Source organism: Hydractinia symbiolongicarpus, chromosome 1 (assembly GCF_029227915.1).
Source record: "Hydractinia symbiolongicarpus strain clone_291-10 chromosome 1, HSymV2.1, whole genome shotgun sequence".
NCBI lineage: Eukaryota > Metazoa > Cnidaria > Hydrozoa > Anthoathecata > Hydractiniidae > Hydractinia > Hydractinia symbiolongicarpus.
This window is the reverse complement of record NC_079875.1, coordinates 8,001,478-8,018,339: the sequence shown is the minus strand read 5'-3', so window position 1 is coordinate 8,018,339 and position 16,862 is coordinate 8,001,478. Positions and strand designations below refer to the sequence as shown.

The 16,862-nt window shown below is 31.6% G+C and overlaps 1 protein-coding gene across 4 annotated transcripts; it reads left to right on the top strand.

Moving 5' to 3' along the window:
* The first annotated feature begins 471 nt into the window (after positions 1-471).
* Positions 472-15,693, top strand: LOC130636018 (AT-rich interactive domain-containing protein 3C-like). 4 transcript variants are annotated; one of them, XM_057445612.1, is made up of 6 exons: positions 472-520; positions 11,760-12,067; positions 12,890-13,057; positions 13,940-14,028; positions 14,536-15,139; positions 15,222-15,693. In XM_057445612.1, the coding sequence occupies exons 1-6, from the start codon at positions 487-489 to the stop codon at positions 15,678-15,680; spliced, it is 1,662 nt and encodes a 553-aa protein (XP_057301595.1). In that variant the 5' UTR covers positions 472-486; the 3' UTR covers positions 15,681-15,693. The 4 variants fall into 4 exon arrangements, with proteins under 4 accessions (XP_057301595.1, XP_057301604.1, XP_057301588.1 ...); XM_057445621.1 differs by lacking the exon at positions 472-520 and adding an exon at positions 2,317-2,610; XM_057445605.1 differs by lacking the exon at positions 472-520 and adding an exon at positions 6,346-6,391.
* The last annotated feature ends 1,169 nt before the right edge of the window (positions 15,694-16,862 follow it).

The window sequence follows — 16,862 nt, the reverse complement described above, 5'->3', positions numbered from 1 at the left end:
ACGTGCTTTAAAAACTAGGTTCCGGGTGTATCGAAAATGTATATAAAAAAAAATATTAAGAAAATGTCCTTTAATTTCTGATGTTTACAACACGAACACAAAAAATGTTTAGTTAAATATCAACCTCATTCCCATGTCTCTTCCGTGTGATTTGTTGAAACAAATTAGAATTGATATTAATGATATTAAAGTACTAACTTTCCTTATTTATTCATTGCTTATCAATTCTTAATAGGAAATCAAATTCGAACTTAGGTCTATCGTTATTAATTAAAAGCAGGGACCTGGTAACTAAGTTGATATTAATCGGTAATTGACAATGTAATATTTCAATTGACACATTGAATTATTAATTATATTCGATACATTTGATACGAATAAAATTTATATAGTATATATATATATATGAAAAGAAAAGTTCATCAAGCTTCCATATAAAATGAAAATATCACTTGTGTTGATATAGTTAAACAAAAATTGAAAAAAATGAAAAAAATTATAACTAAGAAAAGAACGGAAGGTATTTTATTAATATGATATATTTTTTTATATTTATATATATATTTGTTATATTTGTTATATTTGTTATTTTTATCTTTGGCATATTCGTTTTTGTTAGTTATAATTCTTTTTAGCAGTAATTTCAATATAATATTAGTTTTACTTTTTATATACAGCAAAGAAAATTATTAATCAAACATTTGACAATTATTAGCAGTAAATTGAAAAAACTTATACATGCTACGATATAAGCAACAAAAGATTTTAGGCTGAGACTCGATGTTGTTTCTGTATAATACACAGACTCCACTGTTCAGCCTTGACTAACCACTTGGATGACAAGTATCTCTGCTTAGTTGGGCTAGCACTCATGAAAAGTAAACTTTACTTTAAATCAAGTCGTATAAAACTTAATTTTAGAACAAAATGACCTGGATATTGCAGGGCAATTTCTAAACGAATAACGTCACTAACTTGAGTGAATGTTACAAATTTTTATTTGCGATCAATATACACTTTTTCAGTAGACTAGCGAAAATAAATACTTTATACACTCGTAATATTAATAAGGTTATTGCTTACTTATTGCGTAGTTCGATGTATAGGCAAAACAATAATAATGTTCAAAATATCAAAATAGATCATTATTTTCCCCAGGGTTTCTTGTACCCTGAGCCCCTGGTTCACGAAACGAGAACGGCAAAATGTTTTGCCAATAAGGTTATCGCTAAGTTAATTTTTGGTGTGAAGAGACTAATAAATATACAGTCTTGCGATCTCAAAGCTTATGCTTAGATTTTAGATGGCAAAAAAAAATGAAATTGCGGGGAATATAATCAATTGGGACTTGTTTCCCCGGCTATTATATATAATGGTTAATTCATAACAAACGCCCACGCAATATTGACTATCAGAATTCTCAACAGGTGAAAAATTTAATAATGACGGATTTGACAATGACGGATTTGATAGTGACGGATTTGTAGTGCAGGATCAGTAGGTCTTTAGTAAAAAAGCCGCACCACTTAATTCTATTGCGTTCTAAACAGATTTTTTAGTTAGGACACTAAACACTTTATAAAGACTCAAAGAAACTTCGCCCTCGGGCTGCTTTTCTCTTTTTGACCATTTCTCTCGCCGTCCGAGATTGTCAGAAAGATAAAAAGAGACCTGGGGACGAAGTTGCTAAGGAATAAATGTTAACGACCTACGATCAAAACTCTCGTCCCCAGGGCTATTTCCTTCTCAATGGTGGTAAAAGGTGCTGCGGTCGAGCTTGGTGTTGTTATTTACATTATTATAAGTAAATCATGATCGTGCGAAGAAAGTAAGATTGGGAATGATTTTCATAACTCACTAAGTATAACCAACCTCGTCCCAGGCCTTTTTTTTTCGAAATCAAAAAACCAAACAGAGAATAACGAATCCTCTGCAATGTCTCTCCCATATATGTCTCTTTTATAAGAAACATACTTTTTGAGTTAAGCCTGGAAGTTTCTTAACTATAAAAAATTTTTGTTAAAAAAAATTGCAGCCAGACCTTGTTTAATACCCTTAAAATTCCTGTTAGCAAAATCCCTGTTAATCTACGCATATATATTTTTTCAATTTTCTGAAAGTTTGGCGAAATTGCAGTTGATACCTATAGCCTCAACCTCAAGTCAAGAAAGATTATGTTTCTTTTTATTGTTGTACCGACGCAGGTAATACAGTGGAGCAATTCCACGCGCCTAGGTTGCTATTGATTTTACTAACACACCATACACACCGCGTCAGAACAAGATATGGAGCGCCGTTCAAGATATGGAGTGCCGTTTTAACATTTATTTTTCCGTTTAATTAATGTGGGAATGCCAGTATTTTTCACGCAAGCCAATGTGCTACCTGTTGTCTTAACAATTAACACCAGCAAGCACATTACACAAATATTCACCAGGTGTATCCATCATACTATGTACTGTTATTTTGATGTATTTAATTGCACGTGTTAATGGCGACTCTAATTAACAACCCGACATAATGCGGACAATTTTAATTAATACTCAATTCTTGTGAAATTTGTGTTCACTTTTTGTGGATAATTTGTACAAAGGTGGTCTAGAAAAATTTGTAAGTTTGACTTTAATTTTTAATCGTTAATAAATATATACATTTTAGTAATTCGTTAACAAGGAATAAAGCTTTACCTGGCTTTGTAATAAAAAACAGGGAGCTATACAGTCTAGGTTAAAAATTAACACACCTTTTTAATGTTTTCTCCTAAAAAAATTGAACTGCACTTACACCCATCTCCATAAGAATCAAAAATTATATCTTTTATATTTTTTTGCTATGGTTTTATTTATTTATCAATAAAATTTACTTTACAATCAATAAAATTTCAACACGACCCATCTTTGACAGTGTCCAACGGATCTAATTTTAAGAAATGAATAAAAAAATAGATGTATTTGTGCTGATACATGTTTGTTCAGAATTAATATCTCAATGTTGCAACGTTAAATAGCGTCGCTCGTTACAAGTCCTTTTTGATGATTTTACCAAGTGAAAGACTCCGTATGAGGTTACTCCCTTTTTCTGAGGTTAATAAGGCTGGGGGTGACGAATTATGAGAACAAAATAGGAACAATAGTAAAGCTAATTTTTTCTCATTTTCTTTTCTTTATACTTCAAGGAAAAAAAATCCTCAGTATTTCTTTTTTAAAGTGCAGTGAATAGTTTGGCAAACTTTAGGAGATTGGTAATAAAATTTCAATACGTAAAGTTGAAATTACCACAAATGAAATTCCCCAACCGATCGATGTTATATTACGAGAGAAAACCTTCGCAATTAACAAGTAGTTTTAAAAATAAAAATTATAATAATAATAAACAAAACGACATAAAAGGAATGATAAAAATTAGCTTTCTTCAGAAATTTCACGTTTATTAATATATAATTACTATCTTTAAATTGATTTGCGCAATTTCAAGCACCGTGATGCATTTAAAATTTTTTGATATTAAAAACAACAAAAACGGGGGTTAGACAGAATCTTATAAAAAAAATGAATCAACTGTCAGAATTTTTTTGTTTGTAGGTTTATTATCATCCCAATTTTTTTTAAAAAAAAACATTTGACACCAAATAATGTCATGATGATCATGTCATAATAATAGATTGTAGAAATTAAAATCTTTGTTAGTTAAATATATTCCTACAATATTTTATTCTACGTTCCCTCACGAGCTTCTAACGTGATTTTGTTGGGAGAGCGGTAATATACGATAATTTGGTTTTCTGCTACATAAGATCTTAAAATACATACAGCTTTAGTTTTAAAAAACCATTAAAAAATATTTGGACTAAGAATTAGGTTCTTATTTATATTAGAAGCCCTTGGAAATGTTTTAAAATATGTTATGCTTTTTTTACATGTCCACCATAACTTTAACAAGTTTGGAAGAAAATAAACAAACAAAAAGGAATCAAACAAACAAAAACTTTGGCGGGAGAGATTGAAAATCGAATCAAAGGAACTATTCTTTATCAAAACTTTTGCACTTTTTCTAATTCACATCGGAAAATCATAGCAACGTTATAGAATGCAACCTATGTTATGGGAGGCAACCTATTTAAACGTGGACAGCTTTAAATACGCTAACGTCAGCGAGATGCACAGCTAAATTGTCGGCGGAAAATATTTCCATTTTTAACAGATATTTTTAAATCGACTACATTACATAATTATTCGGTTCTACATCAAAGCAATATCCAATCAAATCCACCATCCTTTTAGTAATGACAAAAATGAATGATCAATTTCCGTTTAAAGTTACTCGTGCAAGAAATGTCCTCCCAGTCCTAAACAGCTCTTTCGAATGCAAAAAATTTTTTTGATTGTTTTGTTTTTGGTGGTCTGATTATTAACACTTTTTGCTTTAAAATACAGGCATGCGCAATAACGTTATAATTATTGTTGTTTCACGGGCTATCTTCGTGTGTCGTCATGTGCATCAAACCTATTGTCTCGTGCACGCAACTTTTAGCTAGCTCCCAATCATTAGGTCAAAACTTTTCAAGGAACATTTTTCTACAAATTTTACTGCTTGTCACAATTTTTTTCTTTATTCATTGATTAGTTGATTCTATCATATTTTTTTTCTGATACTTGGATAGTGAGCTAGTTCTAAAGAAAATTTAATTTTCACACCTATTTTAGTCCTCAAAATATTTTTTTTTTTAATACTATGTTTAATAATGTTTAGGTTTAATGAAGTGATTTTGCCCAGAACGCGTTATCGAATAGTTTTTAATAAACAAATAAAAATTCAGAAATTGTCTTAAAATTTCTCAATTAGGCAATTCGTTTAGCATTTGTTTTAGCCACATTTTTATCCCAAAATAAATTGACCAAAGGCAAACAGAAGGTGAAATTACCAAAGCATCACAAAACAAACCATCTTTGCAACTACTGAACAGGTGACATGCAGAAGCCGGCTTTCAGTCATTTAAGGATCTCATGACATCTATCGTACAACAGACTCTCCGATTCTATTTCAAATTGATTCAACAGAGACGCAACGTATATGAATAGCTTTTTGTTTCTTACCTTAACGACTTCCATCTCCCCCACGAACGTATCGTCAAATTAAGTTGATATTCGCTTCATTTTCCTCAATTACTAATTCAAGTTACTTCTAATTAATCACGTTTCTGTTTCAGCTAATGAATCTTCAACGCCAACGTGTCCCATTAAATGTTTTTTTAATTTATTAAGCAACTTGCAATACCAAAAATTTTTTGCAAAATCATCACATTTAAGGCTCTTGATTAATATTAACCACAAATTTAATAACCGTGCATCGAGCGTTTCCAAATTCCAAAAGGATCTTAATTCCAAAGCAACGACGAGGAAACTTAAGCAATTAGTGGAATAAGCCAGTAAGTAGCAAAAAAATTTGAAAAATATTCAAAAAAGCAGAAAGCTTGTATTGAAAACCTACTTTAATAAGGATGAAAACGGAAGAAAAAAATCGTTTTAGCGAGTACTTAATTTCTAGTAATTTCGACAAATGTTCACGAGTGCAGGTAAAAGTTGCGAACATTAATCTTCGCGAAATTTAATCAAGAAGGTAGAAGTTGGACTGGGCCCAAAAAAAAAAACGTTGAAAAAACATTTTAATGCAACAAAAGCAAGAAAACAAGGGAGAAATCTCAAATATGCCAACCACAAAACCATGAAATTTTAATTTTATCGGTGCATTTTAGTATACAAAATCCTGCTCGAATTTAACACTACAAAGAAATACAAGGATTTTATTAGCAGTCTTGCAATGACGGTGCTACTTTAGAAGCACGAACAAAAAAATAATTCAAAGAGTGGCAGCTAAAGTGATATGACTGTCATGCATATGATTACAAATTTCGCCCCCGTATTTTTATTCACAATTAGTAATATGTCGTCCCGCAGGGTGTACTTAGATAGAAAATTAATAATATGAATGTCAAAATTAAAATAAATTCACACATAATGATAACCTTTCTGGGGGTGTAAACATGACAAAATTCACAATAAAAAGGGGGATTTTAGCCTCTTATTACTCATATACACAATCGTTTAAAAATGCATGCACATTTTTCATTTTGATATGAAATCATATAATTTGGATTGAATGCTAATAATTTGTGCAATTAGGTTAAAAGTTAAATTTTTCCTCAATTTACCCCCTGATTAAATTTACAATAAGGCATAATTAACTCTTGATTGGTTTTATATCAGAAAAGAACGCATTTTATCGAAATAAATATAAAAAAGTTACATTCCAATGACAATCTTTTGTTACTAAATACATATACGAAGGAAAAACATGACGATGTATCAAAGAAGGTTGAATTACGATTTATTGGGTAATATATTTATATTGTTTGTTTTTTTGTTTTCATGTTCCTTAATTTTAGTATTTCACCTGATTTTTACTTTTTCATGTTATATGAAGTGACATATTTTTTTTTATTTTTTCGCTGAAACCCTAACCCTAACGCAGACATAAAAATCATATTTAAAAAAAAATTATTATTAATTTGTCATTACTTTGTTTATGTTACATATTAACTGTACTAAAATTTCGTTCACCGTAGCATTGGTGTATACTTGAAAAGGATTATAAATATCATTCTCCTTTTTTTAAAAACAAGCTGATTATTATATAGTTAAAAAAAAATCGCATTGCACCAAGTGATAATAAAAATAATAATAAAATAAAAATATAATAAAAATAGTAATAAGTACGAAAAGTATTATGGGAATTATTAAGAGCAATAAAACATGTTTCATTTTGAGAATTAATATTTTATACTTGTTTGTAATACGTAATTTGATAAGCAAGACTTTGATATTGATGATAATTATTGTTATAATTGCTCGAGTTTTGTGTCATTTTTTTTATAGTCAAGAGAAATGTCTTATTAATTAAGAACGAATTTTTATCAAATTTTGTCCCAGGCTTTTTTATGCTCGTTGATAAAAAAATTATATTACTGCTTCGTTGAAACGCTTCAGTGAATTCTGCGTTGTGAAAAAGGTTTTATATAGAGTATATATTTTACATATTTCAAATATCTTTTCTTCACATCACGGTTGATCGAAAAATTTAATAACGCAGCACGAGTAACTGAAACACCAATTGGTGCCCGGACCCTTTTTACTTTGTGTAATGTGTTTAACTGGTATATTCCTGTGTTCTAGCTTTTCAAGCCTGTTTATGATATATCTATACACAGCTATCCATGCTGAATACATCAAAAACAAAAACTCAGCATTGCGCATGATGTTGTTCAATATAAAGCACGATTCGTCAAATGTTAGGTATACTAATTCGAATGCAACTTCCGCAATTCGAACGCGCACCATACAACTAATGAACGGAATAGATACAATGCGATTCGGTACAGAATCATTTGGCAGCTTCTTGTTTTCTGAAAAAGTCAGAAACACGTAAAGTTAAAAATTTGAAAGGGGGCCCCGTTTTTTATCACTTGTATTCACACCTGTTATAATTTTATAAACAATAGCATTGGTGTGTTAAAATGAGCACGAAGAATATGTTTTTTGACAATTTTGACCTGGTACAATGTGATCTTTTAACAGCAGGTAGTTGAGAGCCACATGCGGTTTATATAAATATTATTAAAATAATGCCGACTACGATTAATAAGTCGAACCTGATATGTTTTTTTTTAATGCGGAATGTGAACAAGATCATGAGGATTACTTCAGTATAATTTATAAGAGCTGTGCGAAAAGTTTTATGGTTTATCATTTGACTTAGACAACGAGAGTAGTTTGTCGTTTGTCTCCACAAGGTTTTAAAAGATGTGTGATGTTTTTAAAAATAGCCCTACTTTTCTACGCAGTCCCATGAGAGGTAGGGAAGTGTAAACAACTTTTTATTTTTCTGCATTAATTTTTTATTTATTTATATTTATTTACATTAAAAACTAAATTTTGTTTTTTAATATTCTTATTTTTAATTATTCTTCATCTTTTTAATTATTTTTATTCATTTATTTTTTTGTCGTTTTATATTATATTGATAGTGATTCTACTTGTTTTTCCTATGACAATCCAACTAATTATGTGTCAAATTGGCATGTATAAAATTAAAAACAGATATTCGATGAAGCAGATTCTGATGCAGTAAGAAATAAAAAATTAAATTTTATCTTCCTTCATAATGGCGTTTTATAAATTTCATATTTATATCGAATAACATAATGTGTTTGCCTTTAACTAGGTATTTCTCTTGTTGATATACAAGGTTTCGAACTTTTTTTTAAAATCACGTTGGGTAATAATTGATCCTGCAGATAAAATCTAATTTTGAAAAAGTTATTGTAATATTAATAAGGTTAAAAAAATTGTTACACAAATGCTGTGTCCGAAAAAAATCTGTGTCCGAAAAAACAAAACTAACCGCAGTTTCTACGTACTCACTTGAGCATATAAAGGAAAATTAAACTAATCGAGGAATTTGCACAACTTCCTGGTTTCACTTCCTTTCATATTTGGTGTTATTGAACCATGAAAATATGTTGCGAAAAACAAAAAATTCGTTGTTTTTGTTTGTTTACTTTTGCGTTCATTGAATATAACTGATAAAAAGAATAAACGAAATAATCAAATGTGCTTTTTTTAAATGCTTCCATTACTTCATGACATAGTGCATAATAATTCATAACTACATACCTACAGTGAATTAATTTTTATGGCAACTAATTTTTACTAAAAAAAAATCTAATGTTAATCTAATCTAATTTTTGCGAAAATAGCAAATCGAATTATTTAAAAATAGTTTTTCGTTTTATATCGATCCTAGGGGAAAATATTTGTGTAACAAAAGGCAAGTTCCTATCCATAATTTTTGCGTGGACTAATTTACGTGAAATTGACAAGAATTATTTGCCTAACCTTTAACATCAATAAACAAGAAATAAAAATAATAAAAATAGAACAAAATAAGCGAAAGTTTATATAGATTGAAAAGATAGGGTAAACAAAGAATACAATTTATAATTCTTGAAGACATTAGACGCCTGTATGTTAAATTGGTTCGCCAACTATTTTGATTAACCAGATTGTGATATCCTTCCTACTTTTTTAATATTATATTTTATTATGATTATGTTAATCTTTTTTATATAGTTATATATTAATATAAAAAATAGATTACATCTTGTGATGCTTTAACTTTTAAACATGCACCATCTGGTGTTGCAACCAAAATATCACGAGATGAGCGCAAGTCTTTACCGCTTACTTCGTTACGGTGCATGTAGCACAAAAGGTAGCTAGCTAGCTGAATTTGCAAATTTTGTTCATATTTTTAGTGCGATTACTTCTTTATGAATTATATATTTTTTTATTTATATTTATATTAAATAACAGTTATTTTTTACTTCGATTTAAAATGTGCACGTGTGCTGGGAAACACCCCTCTCCGTATATATAATGAGATTAAAAAGAAGACTGGCATTGTGTAGCAATATATGGATATAAAAAAGGAGAGAGTGTTAAAAATTATTTCATTTATTTAACCCCTCTGCCATTCATCTCCCTTTCTCTGCTTGAGCTAAAAAAGGGAAGATTGCGATATTCGTCCATGCTCAAAGTACAGCCAAAAATAAATTAAGTAAAGGGGAATTTTTTTTTTTATACTGGTGCTGGTAATAAAAGTCATTTCTTAAAATATCTTGATCTTTGGCAACTGTATTCTGAAAAACAAATGATAACAAAAATAACTTCTTTATAGTTGCGAATGTTTATAAACTTTCATAAGATAAAAAAGACCACTTAGGTCATATTTACGCTAATTTATAGATTTTTAGGAATATAAGGTTGAAAATGCATCTGAATTGTTTTTATCAACTATTATCTTTGCTGTTTAAAAGCAGACTTACAGCGTTTAGAGTAATTGTATTTTTCCTTAATATTTTTGATCGGCAATTTTGTTGTGCATACTTTTAACCTGTGTAATAGCTCATTGTTCTCGATGCAAAAGCAAAGCATTACATCACATTGCTCAATTTTCAGGAAATTTTAATGCAACATTAATTAAATTCCATAAAATCTGAAAAAATTGAATCTGAATTTTTCAATTTCGTTTGAAATTTTATCTTTCATTGTCCAGATGAAGGTGTAAATAAGTTGTTAGCGGTAAAAATTAAGGTTGTCTAAATCCATAATAAATAATGCAGAATTTTCAAGACAAGGGTCCAAAACAATCTATTAACAGGAAGGAAAATCCAAATGTATGTTGGTGGAGCCATAGGGTCGTTGATGACGTAATAAGGTCACGTAAAAGTCTCGTTGCTGCATTTTTTGGAAAGATCAAGTATAAAGTAAAAGTTATAAGAAAATATAAAAAAAAGCAGGAATTTCAACTAAATAATTCCACAAACGTATCTGAAATAGCTTCATCATAGCTAAACTTGTCATAAAGTTATGTTTTACCAGCACATCTGTTTTCTAATTAAAAAAGGGAACGTTAACGTGCGTCTAAATGTCAAATCAAATGTCGTCATCGAAGGGAAGTTATTATTTTACGTCAATGCATTTTGATGAGACCTTGACATAAGAAGGTGGCACAAGAAGCTATTTAAAACTAAACGTCAAATTGAAATAGATCGAAATATTAAAAAGGAAAAAAAGAGAGGAAAAAACAGATATACAGATTAAATATGTGTTCATATGTGTTTTTGTGTATTTTTATACATTTAAGTATGATGCGTGTTCACAAAAATTAAGTTCCTGAGCTTAAACGAAAACTGGGTTATAAAGATTTGAAAAACTCTAAATATTACACCCTTAAAAATTCTCTCCTATCTCTTTGAAGGCCTGTTATTACAGAAACAGGCAGATGTAAACTTCAGGGGGGTTAACATTGCATTTTATAACAACAACACAACACGTCATATAACAAGTTGCAGCATTAGTTTTGTTCGGCGGCGACTGCTATCTCCAAAGGTATATTTCCTTTAATTACTACCAATGAAAAGCTTATCGCATGCACGATTGCGTTTCTATTCTTTAATTAATCAGTCCTTGATTGTTTATTTCCGTTAATATGTCATTAATATCAATTGCGTCGCCATGGTGATTATTGAAGACAGAGCTAAACAATTTGATAGTGCGTGTAGGGAACATGTGTACGTGCGCGAACTTTTTTTGTTCTTTTAAAACTGATTGGCCAGTATCTTTGTTCTTTGAAAATTGATTGGCCAGTTTCTCAACGTAATTAACAGATTCGGTTTTATGTTTACACTCTACTCGTGAAAATTATTTATTGCATGTCTTGATTTTTATTTAATATCTTTTTTATTCTCCCATTATTTTATAATACTATACGATATTTTATCATAGCTTTTTTTTGTTGTGGTGTATATATACATAAATATATCTGTTAATTTCGTTAAACCTTTGAAAACATTAAAAAGATGTGTTAACTTTGCAATATCTCTTACGAATTATGATAACACAATTGTACCTGTGAAAAAATTATTTCAATAATAGCTGAGTCGTTCGTGCATGACGTATGTTTGTTTATTTTATTCAAAAACGTAAACACGTAAACAAATTTTTTTACTTTTATTTTTATTGTACTTTATTTTACTTTATCTTGAAATGTGAATTAATAAGTTAAAGACAACCAAAATTTGCAAGAAAGAATTTTGTATGAAAAAATAAAAGTCGTGTAAACAAGTTTACATATTTTTTTAGAGTCCAGAATGTCAGCAGAAGTCAGCGCTGCTCCACGAGTCATGCCTGTTTTAAAATCGACTAGTGATTTGCCTCGAAAAGAGGAGAAGGTCGACGCGAACTCTCTGCACGCTTACCAGATGTGGTTGAAAGAGAAACAAATGAGAGAGCAGGAGGAAGAAGATAAGAAGATGAAGACAGAGGAGGAAGATGATGATAGCAATGAGGAAAACTTTCGTGTTGATGCTGTCCTAGAACGAGGTCCTTCTCCACCCGAATCAGAGACATCCAACACATATGAATGGTCATATGAGGAGCAATTTAAACAAGTTAGTTTAGATGCATATTTTTTTAAGAATGTGTGTCCATTGATGAGTTACGCTGCAAGAATTTGTTTTTGTCTAAATAACATTGATAGCATCGGCCAAAGAGCTTTTTAGCATATTTTGTTGTTGTTGGTTAATCAAGATGAGATAGGACAAATATATTTGATAGCCATTGTCCAACGTTAATAGCAGCGTAACTGTTTCATAACTTTGCTAGTTACAAAATTGTCGAAACTAATAAATAGTATTAATGTCAATTTTTTTTTGCATCACAAGCGAAAATTTTACCTTGTGTAATCTCTTCCTCGCTCTTGACATTTTGCTGACAAAATGTTCCCGTCAATTACTCATTAACCATTTTAAAAATTTTGGCTTGGTTATTTTTAAATACAAAACGTTGGGCTATCGAGCCCACGCAGGTAGACAGTGTTTGATTTTCAAAACAACAAGAAACTTTACTAGCTTAGAAAGTTTACTAGCTTTACTAGCTTAGATTCTACTGCTAAGCTTGGCTTCTTTTTAAGATGAGAAAATTTATAATTTTTAAAATGCACTTATTCATATCATACTGGCCTGTGTAAGGGACCCTTTTCCATAGCTTTGTTTCCTGAACTTGAATCATTGGTTTCGTTTTGAGTACATAGATCCTTGTCGTAGTGTTTTTGATTAACATGCAGAATAATTGTCGGAAAACTTTGATTGGACTATCCTTAATGTGACAAAAGAAAAACTTTAAATAGAAATAATATATAGAAATGAATTAGGGGTCTTTAAATTTTATTTTTATAAAAAACAAATATATATTCGTTTCTTTAATTTTCATAGTTGTATGAAATTGACGAAGATCCTGACCGAAAGTCCTTCTTGGACGAGTACTTTGACTTCATGAAGGGAAGAGGAACACCTGTGAGCCGGATCCCCATCATGGCCAAACAAATCTTGGATTTGTTCCAATTGTACAACTTAGTAGTCAAGCATGGTGGGTTAGTTCAGGTATGTCTTTAAAAATACGTCTCCATTAGTCAATTATTGGTGCATAGACAAGAAATGACACTTGATTTATTTTGTTTTGCAATTTGCATACAAAAACCTGGAATAATAATTGCCGGTTGTTTTCCTTTCTGGTGTATTCCAGCCCTTACACTACTTCTGGTGTAATCCCAGCTTAGAGAATATAACTCAGTCCAAATCCTATTGCATAAGATAGAATACGCATCGTCTTTTTAGGAAGTTGGAAGATAATAATCATTAATAAATGTTTTTTTTCAAATTTCTTTGATAAAAACTAGAACAATATCAAAAACACTTATCATCATAGCAACAATTATGAGTCATTGACGTCATAGATTTAATTCCAACCAATCAAATAATCACAATCAAGGAAAACATCTTGATTCTAGCGGTGATTGAATGAAAGACACAACCACACATATTAGAGACGTTTCCTTAGGCTTTGGTTTTGATCTCATTAATGCAATTACACATTGTTGATTTAGTTCTTTATATCTGATATTATTCTAAATTGCTGTTCAAGATTTTAATTGTTAATTAAAGCGAAAAGAAATGTTTAATGGGGCTGGATTTGCATAATGGCGACAGCGAAAACAACTCCTTTCAATGTTGCCATAATTAGCGACGGATAATTTTTCCCCGCCGCCATTCCTGACAGTCTTTTATTTTTTGACATTGATTCTTTGAGAAATAACAGATAAAAATTCCTCAATGTGTACATCATTTTTTTTTTAATATTTATTTTACTAATTTTTTGTAATTACGGTTTTTCTTATTTCTTCATATTTTTACTATGTTTGTCATTTACTTTATATCTAGCAAGTTAATATTTAATGTTGAATCGCCGTGCATTTTTTTGTACAGGTTATACGGAACAAACAGTGGAGCAAGATCACAAAGGGTCTAAATTTACCTACATCGATAACAAGTGCTGCATTCACACTTCGCACACAGTAAGCTATTTTTATTTTTGTTGACTATATTGGGTATTTAAATTTCCTTGTTTTTTTCTGTACAATGATGATAAACGACAAACAACAACAAAAACAAGAATAACAACAACAGATTGTTTGTTTTCCAGCAATAGTTTCGACAGTTTTAAGCATTTTAGTGGTAAAAATGGAGGACGATGATCAATTTTGCATGCAAAAAAGATGCAATGCATTTTCTAAAGAACGACTAAAAAAGTTCTTGGGGATCATATACTGCTGCTTAGATCCAACAGAAACTTTAAGAAACAATCTTAACAACTCCACTTCAGTAAAGCAATAATTTTGTGTGTCAGTTAGTGTATTCCAACTCACTTTATTCAGCTGAACCTTTTAAACATATAGACTTTATCTCTATAATTTACCTGGCAATAAAGCATCTCCTTTACAACATTAAACTTGAGAATTAGGAGCTAGTTGATGTGATGTTACTATATCACAACTATATCAGCCCTTTCTTCTTTAAAATAGGTACCTGAAATATCTGTACCCATACGAGTGCACCCTACACAACTTTTCCACTCCAAAAGAATTACAAGCAGCCATAGATAGCAACAGACGGGATCGATTCTCCACACTGTATCATGCAGAGCCCACCATGACATCCACACGAGATGACCGGTTTGGTTCCTTCCCTATAAACGGGTGCGATTATCCAGCAACCCAACCGCATCACCATCTACCCCATCCATCTTTGAGTTCATCGCAAATGGATGTCAGGTATGGGTTGAAACGACCAAGTGATGCTATGATGGCAAAGTCGTATGATAAATATGGTATGGATAGTCCAAAGGTGATCGTCCTTCAGGACGGCACACCATCAATTGCAGAAAGCCGATCTGGTAAAATGTCTCCACCGTCCTTTCATTCACGACCAAGATCGCCATTAAGAGATAGTGATATGAGAACACTAGCAGAAATAGAAGCCCGAAGAAGAAGTCACCATTTCTCTTATGGAGGAAAAGATTGGGATGGAGATGCTAGACATGTGATTGAAGAAGAAGCGAGGAGGCGACTAATGGATGATTCTAGAACCAAACCTGGAATGATTTGCAAAGACAAGAACTGCAATGGGGTAAGTCTCCGTTCCTTTAGCAGCTATTGCTTGTTCAAAAAACTACAAATTTAGAACTTAGTAACCATTTTATTTCCTTTAGATCGACTGCAAATACGGCAGAGCAGAGCCACCACCTCACCGTCACAGGCCTCCACATGACAGTATGATGTCAATGTGCCCGTGTGTGTATTGTAAAGATCCTCGATCCTCCTACTCGCCACCTCGAAGAGAGAACTCGCGACATCATATGGATGGAGCCAGTGCGACAAGTCACGATAGTTTGCGATACAATAACACGCGTACACCACCATCGACAGTGTCACATGGTGAAACAAATGGTACCAGGGCTACGCCGCAACCTCTTAAAACAGAAAACAATGAAAACTCGTCTCCAATGACAACATTACGAATGAAACTACCTGACGTAAGAAAGGGCGGAAACTCGATAAAAATTTCGCTTGAGGTGGAGGGCGTTATTTATGAGGGCGTCATAAGTGCAAAAGAACCAATTACTAATGGTGACGTCGCCCACGCACGAAACAATATTGACGCTGAGTAGCTTTATTGTACAACATTCTTTTTTGTAAATAGCTTTTCGTTTTTTTCTTTCTTTATTTTTGTTGCGCGTTCTGTACTTTATTCTGAAATTTTCTTCAAATCTCGAATTTTGTTTTTCCACTCGACATTTACTATAGTTTCATAAAATAATTTTTCAGAGTTGTTGAGTGTAATGTTTACAAAAATCTTTAAATAAAATTTAAAAAAAACGGCATGTTTCACAAGCTGATGTCGAATTGTTACATTTTTCGCGCCTGATTAATTTATGTTGAGTTATAGCTCTTTTCGCGCCTTATTTTATTTGCGTTTGTGTTTATATATTCTATAGGAGAAAAAGAGTTGCAACAACAATGTAAATAATAATAGAGTTAACACACCCGTGTTTCAAGAAGCCTTTATTATATGGCAAGTTTCACAGGGGGTAAAAAACTAGGATTTACTAGGATTGAAGTATAAAACGATGTGTATATATTGCAAGATTTTTAGGCCATTTTTTATGACAGAGATTTTTTATTTGCATGTGTTTATTAATTTATTTGTAAAAAATTTAACGGAACATGATAAAAACATTAGAAAAAAGGACTGTGGTGTTGCTTTGCAGTGTAGTTACTTTTAACAGAACTAAATCGCTCCAAATAATTTTGGCGAAAGTTTACTGTAAAGTCGGAAAAGCTATTTCTCGCGATTTATTTTTCTTTAATTTTGGAAACAATCAACTGGAAAATAACCTTATCTAGGTACCACATATTCTTAACTGTCACAGTTCGCTTGTCAGTATTCACGACGTTCTTAGAATCTTAAATTTTTTGGGTGACGTCAACATGGCCCCGTAACCTCCCAGGCCGTGAAGTTAATTGATCTTTAATTCAGACACGTCGAAAGTTCAGATAACTCTGCTAACGTAACTTTTGCAGCCTACCGAATTCGGAGTACTGGCGAAGTAAGTAATGGCAAATTTTACCATCCTTAGTGGCTCCATTCTTACGACAGGCTTTTTCCCCCCTCTGACTGTAACTATGTTAGGTTACCGCCACAGATATGTATAGCATTGCTGTACTTGCTTGCCTGCCACACCAGCAAATTAGCGGTCAGTAGATGGAACCAAATGGGCTGACAACACAAAAGTGCACCTGAGTGGGGACTCGTACCTGAAACGTTATGACTACAAGCCGAATGCGCTAGC

Bases quoted from the DNA above. Each gene is read 5' to 3' on its own strand.
- LOC130636018 (XM_057445597.1), top strand. From the start codon at position 7,857: ATGTGTGATGTTTTTAAAAATAGCCCTACTTTTCTACGCAGTCCCATG. The intron at 7,909-11,759 runs GTAGGGAAGTGT...ATATTTTTTTAG, and splicing joins TCTACGCAGTCCCATGAGAG to AGTCCAGAATGTCAGCAGAA. The intron at 15,140-15,221 runs GTAAGTCTCCGT...TATTTCCTTTAG, and splicing joins AAGACAAGAACTGCAATGGG to ATCGACTGCAAATACGGCAG.